Source organism: Brassica napus, chromosome C4 (assembly GCF_020379485.1).
Source record: "Brassica napus cultivar Da-Ae chromosome C4, Da-Ae, whole genome shotgun sequence".
NCBI classification, from domain to species: domain Eukaryota; kingdom Viridiplantae; phylum Streptophyta; class Magnoliopsida; order Brassicales; family Brassicaceae; genus Brassica; species Brassica napus.
Window position 1 is genome coordinate 31,438,548 of NC_063447.1, and position 14,342 is coordinate 31,452,889.

Below are 14,342 nucleotides of genomic sequence, written 5' to 3' on the forward strand. Positions count from 1 at the left end.
TTTTTGCAGGTTTCATGAATGAATCAGTTAAACAGCGATAGACTTAGTCGACGAACGGGGAGGACGTGTTATCTTTGTCGTATTTTCTGTTACTTTTGTTCTTGATTTTGTTTTGTCGCAAAGGTTTTTGATGTTTTTCCGTGAGTCGGTTGGTTCAACGGAAAATGAGAGTGATGCTTTGATCCCTGAAAATTTCTCGTATAATGATTCTTATACGAAACTCGTTTTATCAAATCGGAAAAGATCTTTATGACTTCAGAAAATCATCGACTTTCATTCTGAAGTTTGGCAGAGGTTTTCTAAACGAATGATTGCGATGATAGATGCTGTATAGTCTTTGAGAATTTTTCCAACATGGTTTGGATCAGTTCCTAGCGTTTAGACGAATCTCAGATTGTCGTTTGCTTTTAGGATGATCTTGACGAGACATCGCATTGTATGAATATTTTTCCGCATATTTCTACGAGAGTTTGCTTTGTCGAAAGTAATTTCTTGTCGAAAGCGTTTTCTTGATCTTGACGAGACATCGCATTGTTTGAATATGTTTTTGAAGTATGGGAGCATACGAGTATAGTATACGCACCTACTCCGTCCCTTTTTTCTCGAGGAATAGAATGATCGATAGTCCGAGTCGGTTTGAAGACGACGCTTTGACTGTGATTTGGTTGTTTCCAGGTTGAAGACTTGGAATATGTCGGTTCCGAGAGAATTGCCAGAAACGAATCGGTTTTAAGACGACGTTCATGTCTCTAGTTTTTTTCTCTCCTTAGGAAGCGAGCTTGATATGCGTGGCGATCGTTTCTCGATTTTCGGTGAGTAGATTGGTTTGCAAGATCAAGACAAGAAAAATAACCTAAGACTTAGTTCGCTAGACTATCCACCTAGGTTTTACGTTCCCTAAAGTTCTACGGCAGTCTCAAAGGCGTTATTATTTCTTAGTAATTTCCTATGAAAACTCCAAGTCTGATTTCAAAAATTTCAAGTCGCAAATACCTTAGTTCTCTCGAAGATGCAGTTTTATCTCTTTTTAGTTTTGCTTGCTCATTTCCTCTTCCTCTTCTCGTGTATGTTTGCCTTTTTTGGTATTGGTGTTTATCCTTTGAAACTTGACATTTATCTTCCGAATTTGACTGATACGACGTCAAAAAAGGTTCAACGTAATCGTATAGTTGAGGCGGATAAGGTGTTAAGTTAACCGTTGCCGATTTATACGATTAATCTGAATCCACACGAGAAAACAAGTCTTTGCGTTTTTTTTTTATCGTAAAGTTTCAATGGTAACTGCAATCGAGACGAAACAAGAGACGTTTCGATCGAGATTTGAAGGAGAACACAAAGATGAAGGTAAGGGCGAGTAGGAGCAAGCAAAGGAGTTTAGACGAGTCTTACTTGTTTTCATCGTAAAATCTCAACGGAAACTCCGATTGAGATGAAACGAAAAGCGTTTCGATCAGGACTCAAAAGAGAACAGAAAGGAGGAGCTTTTTGAGACCTGACAGGTCGCTATGTAGCGAGCTGGAGGCCTGACAGGTCGCTATGTAGCGAGTAGAAGTAAGCCAAGAAGAGTCCTACTTGTTTTGGTAGTAAAATCTCAACGGAAACTCCAATTGAGACGAAACGAAAAGGGTTTCGATGAGGATTCAAAAGAGAACGCAAAGGAGGACTTTTCTGAGGCCAGACAGGTCGCTATGTAGCGAGTGGAGGTCTGACAGGTCGCTACGTAGCGAATGGAGAGTTGGCTTGAGCTCGGCCGCTACGTAGCGGCCGAGCCGCGTACGTTCTCGGTCGCTACATAGCGACCGAGCTGTGTGCGTGCTCGGTCGCTACGTAGCGACCGAGCTGTGTGCGTGCTCGGTCGCTACGTAGCGACCGAGCTGTGTGCGTGCTGGGTCGCTACGTAGCGACCGAGCTGTGTGCGTGCTGGGTCGCTACGTAGCGACCGAGCTGTGTAATCGATTTTTTGCGCTTCCGTTTTCCGCGATTAACCTAGGGGTTTTCTGCGGTTTTTGGGAGAACAAGTTTTACCCTTCTGAAAGGTTTTCGGAAAACGTGTTTTGGTAAAACCCTTACGCATTGGGATTTCTATTGTTCGGTAATGAGCCAAACTTACGGGGTTTGATAAGATTTATCGTTGCCCTTTATGTTTAAAAAGTGAAATCGCGACCTAGTTCTTACGGGGTTTGATAAGATTTATCGTTGCGATTATTACAAGAGATCATATATCCTTGGCCGCAAAGGCTGTCAGCGAGTTACCTAGTTCTAGCGGCCTAAAAGCTCAAACCTAGTTGACTCGCAGCTCGATAACAAAAGACGAAGAAAATACAGAAAAGGTTTTTGATTGATTTCAGACTGAACCTTATGAAAGTCTGTCTACGTACCCCTTTCGAGGATCAAGCCGAACGTAGTTCAAGAGTGAACGAAGAGATCGAACTGCTTGTGCATGTTAATCTGGTAATCGGGTGCCAGTCATGGAAACAGAGCATGTCGAGAATAATGCCTCAGAGTTTCTAAGTGCTGAGAGTTCTTAGTCTAAAAAGTTGTCCCTCGCGCCTCTCGCCTAGGACTCCTTATATACCTGCTCCTAGGTCGGTTTACGATTTTCCCCTTCTGCCCTTAAACTGTCATAGCTTAAATATGGAGATATTCCATTTTTCCCGATCTTCGTGATTATCTTCGGAAACTTCACATTTATCCGCGGAAACTTGACATTTATCTTGCCTTACAAACCAAGCGTAAACCGTCATACGGCTTATGGGCTTTTGGTTAAGAAATCATAAGTGGGCTTCGAGATTCGTCTTAGGTCTCTTTGGGTCGTCTTTGGCTCGAAACGTTTTTTACGGTTTCTTCGATAAAGGCAAACTTCCCGCAGTTTTTATCGTAAAGTTTGACTGATGACTTCGCGTGACGGGAAACATAGAATGATTTAGCCATGGTCTTCGGGAGATAGCATTTAAAGAGTAGACGAGAATGCATGAATTTGTGTCGTATCGACGTTTTGGGAGAGCTCGGTTGCTACGTAGCGACTGAGCGGAACGGACGCTCGGTCGCCACGTAGCGACCGAGCGGAACGGACGCTCGGTCGCTACGCAGCGACCAAGCTTGGCTCGAACTCGGTCGCTACGTAGCGACCGAACGGAACGGACGCTACGTAGCGACCGAACGGAACGGACGCTACGTAGCGACCGAACGGAACGGACGCTCGGTCGCTACGTAGCGACCGGGCTTTTCTCGAGCTCATTCGCTACGTAGCGACCGAGCGGAACGGACGCTCGGTCGTTACGTAGCGACCGAGTTTGGCTTGAGCTCGGTCGCTACGTAGCGACCAAGCGGAACGGACGCTCGGTCGCTACGTAACGACCGAGCTTGGCTCGAGCTCGGTCGCTACGAAGCGACCGAGTGGAACGGACGCTCGGTCGCTGCGTAGCTACCAGGCTTGGCTCGAGCTTGGTCGCTACGTAACGACCGAGCTTGGCTCGAGCTCGGTCGCTACGTAGCGACCAAGCGGAACGGACGCTCGGTCGCTGCGTAGCTACCGGGATTGGCTCGAGCTCGATCGCTACGAAGCGGCCGAGCGGAACGGACGCTCTGTCGCTGCGTAGCTACCGGGCTTGGCTCGAGCTTGGTCGCTATGTAGCGACCGAGCGGAACGGATGCTCGGTCGCTACGTAGCGACCGAGCTTGGCTTGTTTTTCGAGCTCTTGTTCGATGTCTCGTGAATGCGTTTTCTCGCAAGATTCTTCGTAAAAATAAATCTTTTTCGAAGATTTATTTTTCGTAAAAACGTTCATGCCAATTTTTACGGACTTTCAGACATTGATTCCGTCGTGACTGATTTTGACCCCAACATCTACTCTACTCTGTTGTGCATAGGCTAGGATACATATTCTAGGAAGATCCGAAAAATATGGAAACTTCCATATTCGGTTAAAGATGTTTCCTAAATCTAAACTAAATCTTCCCTAAATATTTCCTAGAATATTTTCTCCACGTTTTTCTCCTTCTCCCACGATTTTTCCTCTTCGTTCTTTGTGTTTCTCTCTTCTTCATCGACATAATCATCTCTCTTTTTTTCTATCAATACAACATGGTTCTAATCTATGTTAAATCTGGTGAATGGATGTCTAGTTGCAGTGACGAGTGGATTTCGTGGTAGACAAAGAAAGGCGTGGTCGAATGGTAACATTGGAAACTACTACTACGTTGAAGCACTTGTGTGTCACGTTCTCTGTTTCTGATGTAAATCAAAAGGAACGAGTCAATATGACGAATCCGGAGAAAGCCTCCTGCTATGCTTAATAGTGATTTTAACTGGCTCATAGAGAACAAACACATCTTCCACAAAAAGTTGAATTGTTCGACCACCTTTATTTGAATTTACTATTTCACTTTTACAAATTATACTTTAACAAACTCTTTGTTTCTATAAGAAGAGATTGAAGTTTTCATACTGCGAATTATTGTTATATATGCAACGTTGGAACATCAAGGTGAACAAGAATAGAATCGTTTTAAACCTTCGTCTTCTCCCTATATACATTGAAGCTTATCTAACATGTCCTTCTCTACAAAGAGCATCTAACAAAATCTCAAGCATAATCCACAATGACTTTCTTCTCCATTCTTTCAACTCCCCACTGATTTACGTAGTTCCTCATACGTTGTGAACTGAATCGCACCATGAGAAATCTGCTAAAAGAAACTAAATCAAAATCAAACCCACCCTAAAATGAAAAAAAGAAGTAAATCATTCGATCTCCCAACTTAATGGTAGCTTCATGAGCTGATACGATAAGAGAAGAAAAAAAAACAAAATAGTAAACTAACCAGTACAAGAAAGGGACAATACCCTTGTATAGATGATGACTAATCGACCCCTAGAACTAATTATAATTGAAAAGATATACAAATCAAATCTTAAAAATTAGGGTTTTACGAATCTAGAGAATGAAACACCTACCGTATGTGAAGAATCGTAGAATTTTGATGCAATTGATGACGAAGTACATAACTGAGTCGACACAACATAACGACGAAGAACAAATACGAGGAAGAAGTACAGAGAGCAAATAAGAGGAAACAGAGAACGAAGACGAGACTATTTTACCGTGTGATGAAGAAGAAGAAAAAAGTAACCATTAAGAAGAAAAGAAAGCTCGATAGAAGAGGGTTAAAATTAGGTTAACGTGTGTTTCCCGTTTTTATATTTTACCTTTCCTTAAAATATGTAAAATTGTATTTACTACATAATTAACAAATATTGTATTATGTATTTTATTTAATTTAAATTTTGATTACTCTGAGGGTATAATCGTATTAACGATAATTAAAATCCTAATTAGACAAAAAATTTAGACAAAGTACTATGGAGATAAACTCAAGTTCTAAGTGTCCATTTTTTCCAATTATCTCTTCTTTCTATCCATGACTCCAAAGGACTATAATCCGTAACAGTAATATTTCTATTGACCTCAATGTCAAACTCCCTAGTCTCATTGGCCCATAATACTTGTACTTCAAGAAAGTGAAGGTAGATGTAGATCTGTTAAGAGTGGTTTATGATTGGTCCGGTTCTGTGAAGATCTCGTTGGATATTGAGTTGGTTGTGATAAGTACAATGTATTATGGTAAGGCTTAGGCAGTTGTAAATATAGCCAAATCTTCGGCAAGAGATATTGTAATCATGTATATGTACTCGACGTATGTGAATAACAATAACAACACTTTCCGTAACACAGTCTCTTTTACATGGTATCAGAGCCAGTGTGAAAGATCAAAATAAAATTGTAAAAGGAGAGATTGTGAGATATGACAAAAGGAGAGATTACGACTGCAAGTAGCAGCAAAAACATCAGTATGACATCTCCTTATTTCCTGTCACACTCCAACAATCCTGGAGTGTCAATCACCCCGGTCACATTGACTGGAGAGAACTATGCTGAGTGGGCATCGAAGTTGGAGAACGCACTTCGTGCGAAGCGTAAGATAGGTTTCATCAACAGAACCTTGTTGATGCCTGATGAGAATGAGAAACCAGCGGAGGTCGAGTTGTGGAAGACGGTCAATTCCATGATTGTAGGATGGATACGAGCCTCAATCTCGTCTACGGTGCGATCGACAGTGACATTCATACCAGACGCATTCAAGATGTGGAGTGACCTAAAGAGAAGGTTTTCGATTGGAAACGCTGTGCGTGTTCATCAACTCAAAGCAGAGCTGGCAGCTTGTAAACAAGACGGATCGACTGTCTTGGACTATTTTGGCCGGCTTTCATCAAAGTGGGAAGAGCTGTTGAGCTATAAACCACTTTCGACATGTACCTGTGGAGCTTCTGAGAAGAATACCAAGGATTATGAAGAGGAGAAGGTCCATATGTTTCTCATGGGACTCGGCGATGCAAGGTTTGGCAACGTCTGCACCAACATCATTGGGATGGATCCATTGCCAGACCTGAACTCAGTCTACCAAAGAGTTGTGCGAGAAGAAAGAAGACTTCTGAGTCTCGTGTGGAGAAAAAACAGGATGCAGTTGGCTTTATGACCAGGTTTGAGGCGACGCAAGGAGACAACGCCTACATGACTGGACCGACTGCTGCTGCTGCCACAAGGAGCCGTGGAGGCGTAGTCTGTTCTCACTGTGGAAGAACAGGACACGAAAAAAAAGAATGTTGGCAAATCATTGGGTTTCCTGATTGGTGGACAGAAAGGAACCAAGGAGGAGATCGAAATGGATGTGGAAGAGGAAGCAGGGGTCGTGGACGTGGTCAAGCACGATCAAATGCAATGCAGGCTCACGCTTCAAGTGGTCAGGCTCTGGCAGCAGAACAATGGGCATCGCTAACGGCGTTACTGGAAAGGCAAAAGCCAAACCCAATTCCGGAGAAGCTTAATGGTAAGAAACAAACCGAAGATGTTATCCTAGACACTGGAGCATCACACCACATGACTGGTGATGCTAGATTCCTCAGCGATATGAATGACGTGGTGGGGTGTCCAGTGCGGTTCGCTGATGGAAGTTAGGTGCAAGCCACACGAAATGGTGTACTGCGACTTTCAGAGAAGATAACATTGACTCATGTCTTTTAGTCCCTGACTTGAATTGCACGTTATTGTCTGTAGCAAAGTTGCTGAAACAGACAGGCTGTCTTGCTATGTTTTCTGACACATTGTGTGTTTTGCAGGACCGTTTTACGAGGATCCTGATTGGAACCGGTGAAGAACGGGACGGTGTGTATGTTTATCGGGATGTACAGTTCGGCGAGGTCTCAGAGTTAAGGGAGCAGAGGACAAGGCTTTGTGGCATCGTAGACTGGGGCATCCATCTTTTGGTGTTTTGAGTTGTTTACCTTTTGTTTCGTGTGTTTCGAATCACTCCGACAAGTTTGGAGGATGTGATATCTGTTTTAAATCAAACCAAACTCGTGGTGTGTTTTCAAAAAGTTATAATAAAGCTTCAGTTCCTTTTGAATTAATACATGTTGACTTATGGGGACCTTATAGAGAACCAGCGTCATGCAGAGCCGTTTACTTTCTGATGATAGTCGACGACTGCGCACGTGCTGTCTGGATTCATTTGCTGTTGGAGAAATCCAATTAAAAATACTGTTGCCGAACTTCTGTTCTTTTGCTCAGCGACAGTTTGGACGTCCCGTTCAAGTAGTTCGTAGTGACAATGGGACAGAGTTCTTGTGTCTGTCGAAATACTTTGCAGAAAACGGCATTGTACATCACACCTCCTTCGTAGTGACACCACAACAGAACGGTAGAGTAGAGAGGAAGCACCGGCATATTCTCAATGTGTCAAGATCGATCATGTTTCAGGCGAACCTTCCCATTAAGTTCTGGGGTGAGAGTGTACTAACCGCAGCACACCTCATCAATCAAACTCCCTCCAGTCTCTTAAATGGGAAATCTCCGTATGAGTATCTGTATGGAAAGCCTCCGTCGTATGATAGAATCAAAATGTTTGGTTGTCTCTGTTACGCACACAAATCATCTCGCGACAAAGACAAGTTCAAAGCAAGGAGTAGAAGATGCATCTTTGTCGGGTATCCATTTGGTAAGAAAGTATGGAGGTTGTATGATCTGGAGAACGACGAATTCTTTGTGTCATGGGACGTGGAGTTCGCTGAGTCGTCGTTCCCATACCTAGATGATCAAACCAGCGTGCCTGTGAAGTCACCATCTCAGTCTCCAATCGTGGAAGTTCACGATAATATCGAGCCAGTTCTGGAGTCTAGGGGGAGTAATTCTGAATCGATGGAAGAGACGCAGGGAGATGCAGAACATACAGAGCCTGCAGCAGAGACAGTGGAGTCTGCAGGTCCAGAAACCGAGCTCGCAAGTCCAGAAGCAGAGCATACTTCAGAGGTTCTGGTTGCAGAAACAGAGCAACCTGCAGTAGCTGAAACATAACATAATCTTGGCAGGGGTCATCGTGTTCCGGTGCCTTCAGTGAAGCTTCGTGACTACTTCACATACAATGCGCATTGTAGTCCTGATAAACACAACACACTCCCAGTTCATCCCGCTTCGTCTCGGCACTCGGAAGCGAGTGCAGGTAAAACAGCTTCTTCCTATCCCATTACGGCTTATGTCACTGATGCGGTGTTCTCAGAAAGACATCAAGCCTTTCTTGCAGCGATCTCCTCAGGTGTGGAGCCGCAAAATTGGATAGAAGCAATGCTCGATCCTATATGGAACGGAGCTATGTCAACAGAAGTGGGTGCCTTGGAAGAACAGAGAACTTGGGACGTTACAGAGTTGCCTAAAGGTAAGAAGGCACTGGCATGCCAATGGGTGTATAAGTACAAGTACAACGCAGGCGGGACAGTGGAGAGGCCCAAGGCATGACTTGTTGTATGCGGTAACAGGCAAGTAGAAGGAGAAGATTATGGCGAAACGTTCGCGCCTGTGGCGAAGATAACGACAATCCGCACACTGTTGGAAGTGGCTGTTGCGAGGAACTGGGAGGTGCATCAGATGGATGTGCACAATGCTTTCCTGCACGGAAACTTGGAAGAAGAAGTATATATGAAGATGCCCCAAGGTTTCTATGGCGACAGTCCTACGAAAGTGTGTAAGCTGAGAAAATCATTTTATGGCTTGAAGCAGGCACCGCGCTGCTGGTTCGCTAAGCTCACGTCTGCTCTTAAGAAGTTTGGATTCAAAAAATCATACTCTGATTATTCCCTATTTACGCACATCAAAGGTGGCCGAAGTCTACGCGTTCTCATCTATGTAGATGATCTGATAATCGCTGGTGATGACTTGAACATGATGTCGATGTTCAAGGGTTACTTGAGTGAGTGGTTCAAGATGAAGGATCTCGGTAAAGCAAAGTACTTCCTTGGTATCGAAATAGCACGAGGGCCGATGGGAATGTTTCTTTCGCAGAGGAAGTACGCTCTCGACATAGTGGCAGAATCGGGGCTGATGGGTTGAAAGCCAGTAGCAACGCCTATTGAGCAGAATCATAAGTTGTTGGCGGACAAGGGACCCTTCTATCGTAACCCGGTGAGGTTCAGGATAATTGTTGGTCGACTGGTGTATCTCGCGATCTCAAGACCTGAACTGAGCTACGCAATCCATGTCTTGTCACAAGTAATGCATAAGCCAAGAGAGGCTCATTGGGACGCAGTGGTGCGTGTTCTCAAGTATCTTAAGGGATGTCCAGAACAAGGAATTATGTTGAAGGCGGTCAGTGATCTGCGTATAAGAGCTTTCTGCGATTCGGATTGGGCTTCATGTCCGTTGTCGAGAAGGTCACTGTCTGCATTTGTTGTGTTGTTGGGAGACTCACCTATTTCCTGGAAGACCAAGAAGAAGGACACTGTGTCTCATTCCTCTGCAGAAGCAGAGTATAGGGCGATGGCGGCGACACTGCAAGAGTTGAAGTGGTTGAAACGGTTGAAACGTATGTTGGGAGATTTTGGAGTGAAACACAGTTATCCTATGCAAATGTTTTGCGATAGTAAATCGGCCTCATACATAGCTACGAATCCCGTGTTTCATGAGAGGACGAAACACATCGAGTCAGACTGTCATAGTGTTCACGATGCAGTTAAGGATCGGTTGATCACATTTCATCATGTGCAGACAACGGAGCAACTGGCCGACATAATGACAAAGGCCTTAGGGAGTTCATCGTTTCACTATCTACTGAACAAGTTGGGCGTTCGTAACTTGCACGCACTAACTTGAGGGGGAGTGTTAAGAGTGGTTTAGGATTGGTACGGTTCTGTGAAGATCTCGTTGGATATTGAGTTGGTTGTGATAAGTACAATGTATTATGATAAGGCTTAGGTAGTTGTAGATATAGCCAAATCTTCGTCAACAGATATTGTAATCATGTATATGTACTCGACGTATGTGAATAACAATAACAACATTTTCCGTAACACATTCTCTCTGAGTTTACATGTATCTGTTCTACTTGATTGTAATAGAGCCTGTCAATTTTCAGAGGGGAAATGGCATTCCTTGGTATGGAAGCCGTCATAATTGCAGCTTGCGGCAGTCCGAAAGGATTAGAAACATCTAGATTGAGAGTATTGTTTATAGTTGTCCAGTTTGGATGGGAGTAAGAGTACCATATACGATCATGGACATCATCAGGATACCTGACATCGGCAAGAGCTTGTATCAAGAATATAAAAACTTTTCATTTATTATAACGGTTAATGGAATAAAAGGTCAAAATCTGATATGCAAATCTACCACTGAATTGTCGACAAATAAAGATAAGTCATATGGTCAGTGAACTTACCGTACTTCTTCATAAGAGTCTCTAAGAAGCGCTCGGTAAATTGACACCAGGGAGCCGTTTTTGGTACCATATATATTCTTACTCAATGGCCGAAGTTCTAAGGCTGATATGAATGGCGTTGTTGTGTCTGTCTTAACAAGAAAAACCTTCAAAGTGTTTGGTTTTGCGGTGTGAATGATTTCTTTTTCCAAAATGACTCCTTTTACCGATGAATACATTGATTCCCAATTTTTATCAGGTTCATCTTGATCGGATACTGTTACCCACAGAGTCCTATCGATAAACAGATCGAATTTTGGGTGAGTCTCCTGACCATCGTAGTTTCCATATAAGAACACAGCTCTGATCAGATACCGATTTTCTTGCATGACATTTAGGTTATAGCAGTTTCGTTTCTTGATTGGAAAGTATCTTAGAGTTTAATACGGCTTGAGCGTCTCTGCCTCATCTTTATGGATTCTACCACTTATCCCACCCTCAACGAAATATTCATCAGACGAGAATGTTATTCCGGTTCTTGATTCTGTATAAGAAGGCTCGTTAGCAGATAACCCACAGTCCAAGCTGAAGAATCCTGGTTAAAGTAGAAACTAGAGTTCATACTGATTCCGAGTGAAAGCAATATATTAAGGTGAGAAAATTATAAATATTACCTTCTGGACCCTGACCAAGAACAAGCTGTAAAATGGCAAACAACCCTAGCAACGATGATAAGAGTTGATGACTATTCATCCTCTGTTTGCTTCCTAGATGTAAGGAACTCTTTTTGTGGACAATGCACCTAAGACCATCTCCGTTGGGGGTCTTTTAAAAGAGGTTCTAAACAGAAGTGAAAAAAAAAAATGAAAAAGCCCAAAAAAGAAGAACAGCCGCTTAACTTGGGCCTTTTAGAGCTGGTAAGAATCCCTAACGTGTCAGTTTGGTATTGGACAGCCCCCACCGACTTCGTCAGCTTCGGCGAGATGCTCATCGACTTCGTCCCCACCGAGTCCGGCGTCTCCCTCGCCGAGGCTCCAGTTTTCCTCAAAGCTCCCGGCGGCGCTCCGGCTATCGTCGCCATCGCCGTTTCTCGCTTCGGTGGACAATCCGCCTTCGGCGGAAAACTCGGCGACAACGAGTTCGGCCACATGTTGGCTGGGATCCTGAGGAAAAACGGCGTCGCTGATCAGGAGTTTAACTTCGATACCGGAGCCAGAACCGCCTTGGCGTTCGTGACGTTGAAGGCCGACGGTGATCGGGAATTTGTGTTTTACTGGAATCATAGCGCCGATATGTTGCTCCGTCCCGATGAACTCAACCTCGAGCTCATCAGATCGGTACGTAAATCTCTTCTCTCTCTATCCCTCATGATATTCAAGAGATCCAGATGGAAGTAGAGATTCATAGTGTAGTTTTTTTTAATTTTTGTATAGAGTTAAAGAGATGTGTAAGTATATGGAATCGGTGATTATTGATTGCTCTGAATAACGTAGAAGATGATCTCACTCACTCTAATGGGATATGTATCAATTAATGCTAACTAACGGTGACTTTTGTTATCTTCCTCTTGAGGTTATGATGAAGATCAGAAGAGAGAAGCTTCAAGAGAAAGCAAGGATGGAGGAAAGGATGAAACTCAGATGGTAGTATCTGAATTTAGCTTCACATGATCACACCAATTCTACTTGGTTTAGCCTTTTATCTGATCTAGCAGAAGTCTCTGTTTTGAAGGAACTTGACTTTTACTCATGCACCGTTTTGACTTGTTAGTAGTGTTCGAGTTATGGGTTTGAGTTCAAGTCTTCTCCTAGTACAATGATCTTTTTATTGTTTGACTCTTGGTTTTTGTGTTGCCACGTTTCATCAGCTCTGATTCCGTTGAGTGAGTTCTCGGAAGCTGCAGTGATGAAGAAGTATGGAGTGCAGCCAGATGCTGAAACCCTTGACATTCCCAACACTGCCGCTAGGCAGAAATCTGTAAGCTTCTTCTTTCCCTTTTTTTTTGGATGGATGAATCTCTCTTCAAAGCCTTGTCAAACGGTAACCGTGGCCTTGGTGGTCTTAAGAGGTAAAAAGATTCCTCCTCTTTCTCCAATTCCTCAACATCTCAAGCTTGGTTTACACATATTGATAAGTATGTCAAAATCTTACCTTTTTATTTGCAGGATGATAATGGGAAGCGTAAGCAACCATGTTGTGAACAACGTCGCATGCCATGTTACCGCCGTGAAGGCTCACCACTGAGCTCTGTTTTGATATTGCTCGGGGAACCTGATAACCGGTGTATGTCCTAAGATTTTTGTATCGTAATCTGTATTCTCAACTCTTGTGTGACTTGTATGTTGTTTAAATTGTGCATCATTGTGCATAAAAAATAAAGTTTTTAAGAACCTCAAAGAGGTTCTGCCATTAGACCATGGAAAAATTAATTATACTAACAAGGGTTCTAAACTTCTCAAATCACAAAATTAACTACTGAATTATTCATCAGAACCCTTAATGGGTTCTGATACAAGCCTAAGCTGACAAAGGCTAGATCACAAGGCAACAAGAGTTGTCAAGCTTGAATGGGTCGATTGTCGCCACAAAGGGTTGCGGAAGTATCCCTTTGATAAGACCAGAAGCCTGCGCCTATGTGAATCCACACAAAGACAAAGACCTACACTTGTATCCTAGAATGAATCCACAAACTAAGGAGACAAGCAAACGAACAAGAAATCTAAAGGAATCCACCTAAAGACTAATTGAACAAAACAAAGACAAACTTTGTAAACTGAATAATACTTTATTAATTTCGTGCAAGGGTGATTTACAAATGAGACTAAGCTCAGTTTAAAAAGAAAAGAACACAAATGCCTTAAAGAATAACTTGGAAAGAAATAATAAGTGAAAAACTAGCCGTTGGACTTAGTTGGTGCAGAATCTGTCCATGTATGGAAGTTGTCTTCTCTCCTTGTATCTTGTGAGTTTGGGCAGAAAGAAATGCATCCTTGTTGGGGTCGAAAACGGTTGCGACGAAGTTAACGTCCAAATCCCCGCAAAATACAAGTATGTCTTTTCACAACAAATCATTTTCGGTCAAGAGAACGTCACAACGTATGTTCCGCTCGGTCGCTGCGCGTGTTTCGCTCGGTCGCTACGTAGCGACCGAGCTCGAGCCGAAGCTCGGTCGCTATGTTGCGTCCGAGCGTTCGTTCCGCTGGGTCTCTACGTAGCGACCGAACGTTCATCCACTCAGTCGCTACGTAGCGGCCGGCTCGAGCCGAAGCTCGGTCTTTACGTAGCGACCGAGCTCTTCCGAAACATCGATACGACATTAGTCCATGCATTTTCGTCTACCTTTCGATGCTATCTCCCGAAGACCGTAGCGAACCCATTTCATGTTTCCCGCCATTCTAAGTCATCGATCAAACTTTACGGTAAAAACCGCGGAAAGTTCACTCTTTATCGATAGAAGCCGTAATAAACGCTTCGAGTCAGAAGACGGCCCAAAGGGACCTAAGACATGACTCGAGGCCCAACTTACGATTTCTTAACCAACAGCCCGTAAGCCGCATGACGGTTTACGCTTGGTTCGCAAGGAAAGATAAAAGTCAAGT

At 43.4% G+C, this 14,342-nt stretch overlaps 1 protein-coding gene across 17 annotated transcripts; it reads left to right on the plus strand.

Moving 5' to 3' along the window:
• The first annotated feature begins 11,455 nt into the window (after positions 1-11,455).
• Positions 11,456-13,155, plus strand: LOC106428977 (probable fructokinase-1). Of its 17 annotated transcripts, none has more exons than XM_048753698.1 (5): positions 11,458-12,080; positions 12,316-12,347; positions 12,382-12,431; positions 12,611-12,811; positions 12,909-13,155. In XM_048753698.1, the coding sequence occupies exons 1-3, from the start codon at positions 11,607-11,609 to the stop codon at positions 12,395-12,397; spliced, it is 522 nt and encodes a 173-aa protein (XP_048609655.1). In that variant the 5' UTR covers positions 11,458-11,606; the 3' UTR covers positions 12,398-12,431; positions 12,611-12,811; positions 12,909-13,155. The 17 variants fall into 17 exon arrangements, 16 of the variants coding, with proteins under 16 accessions (XP_048609648.1, XP_048609655.1, XP_048609647.1 ...); XM_048753701.1 differs by having other exon boundaries at positions 11,459-12,080; positions 12,328-12,347; XM_048753697.1 differs by having other exon boundaries at positions 11,460-12,080; positions 12,382-12,508.
• Positions 13,156-14,342: the final 1,187 nt, after the last annotated feature.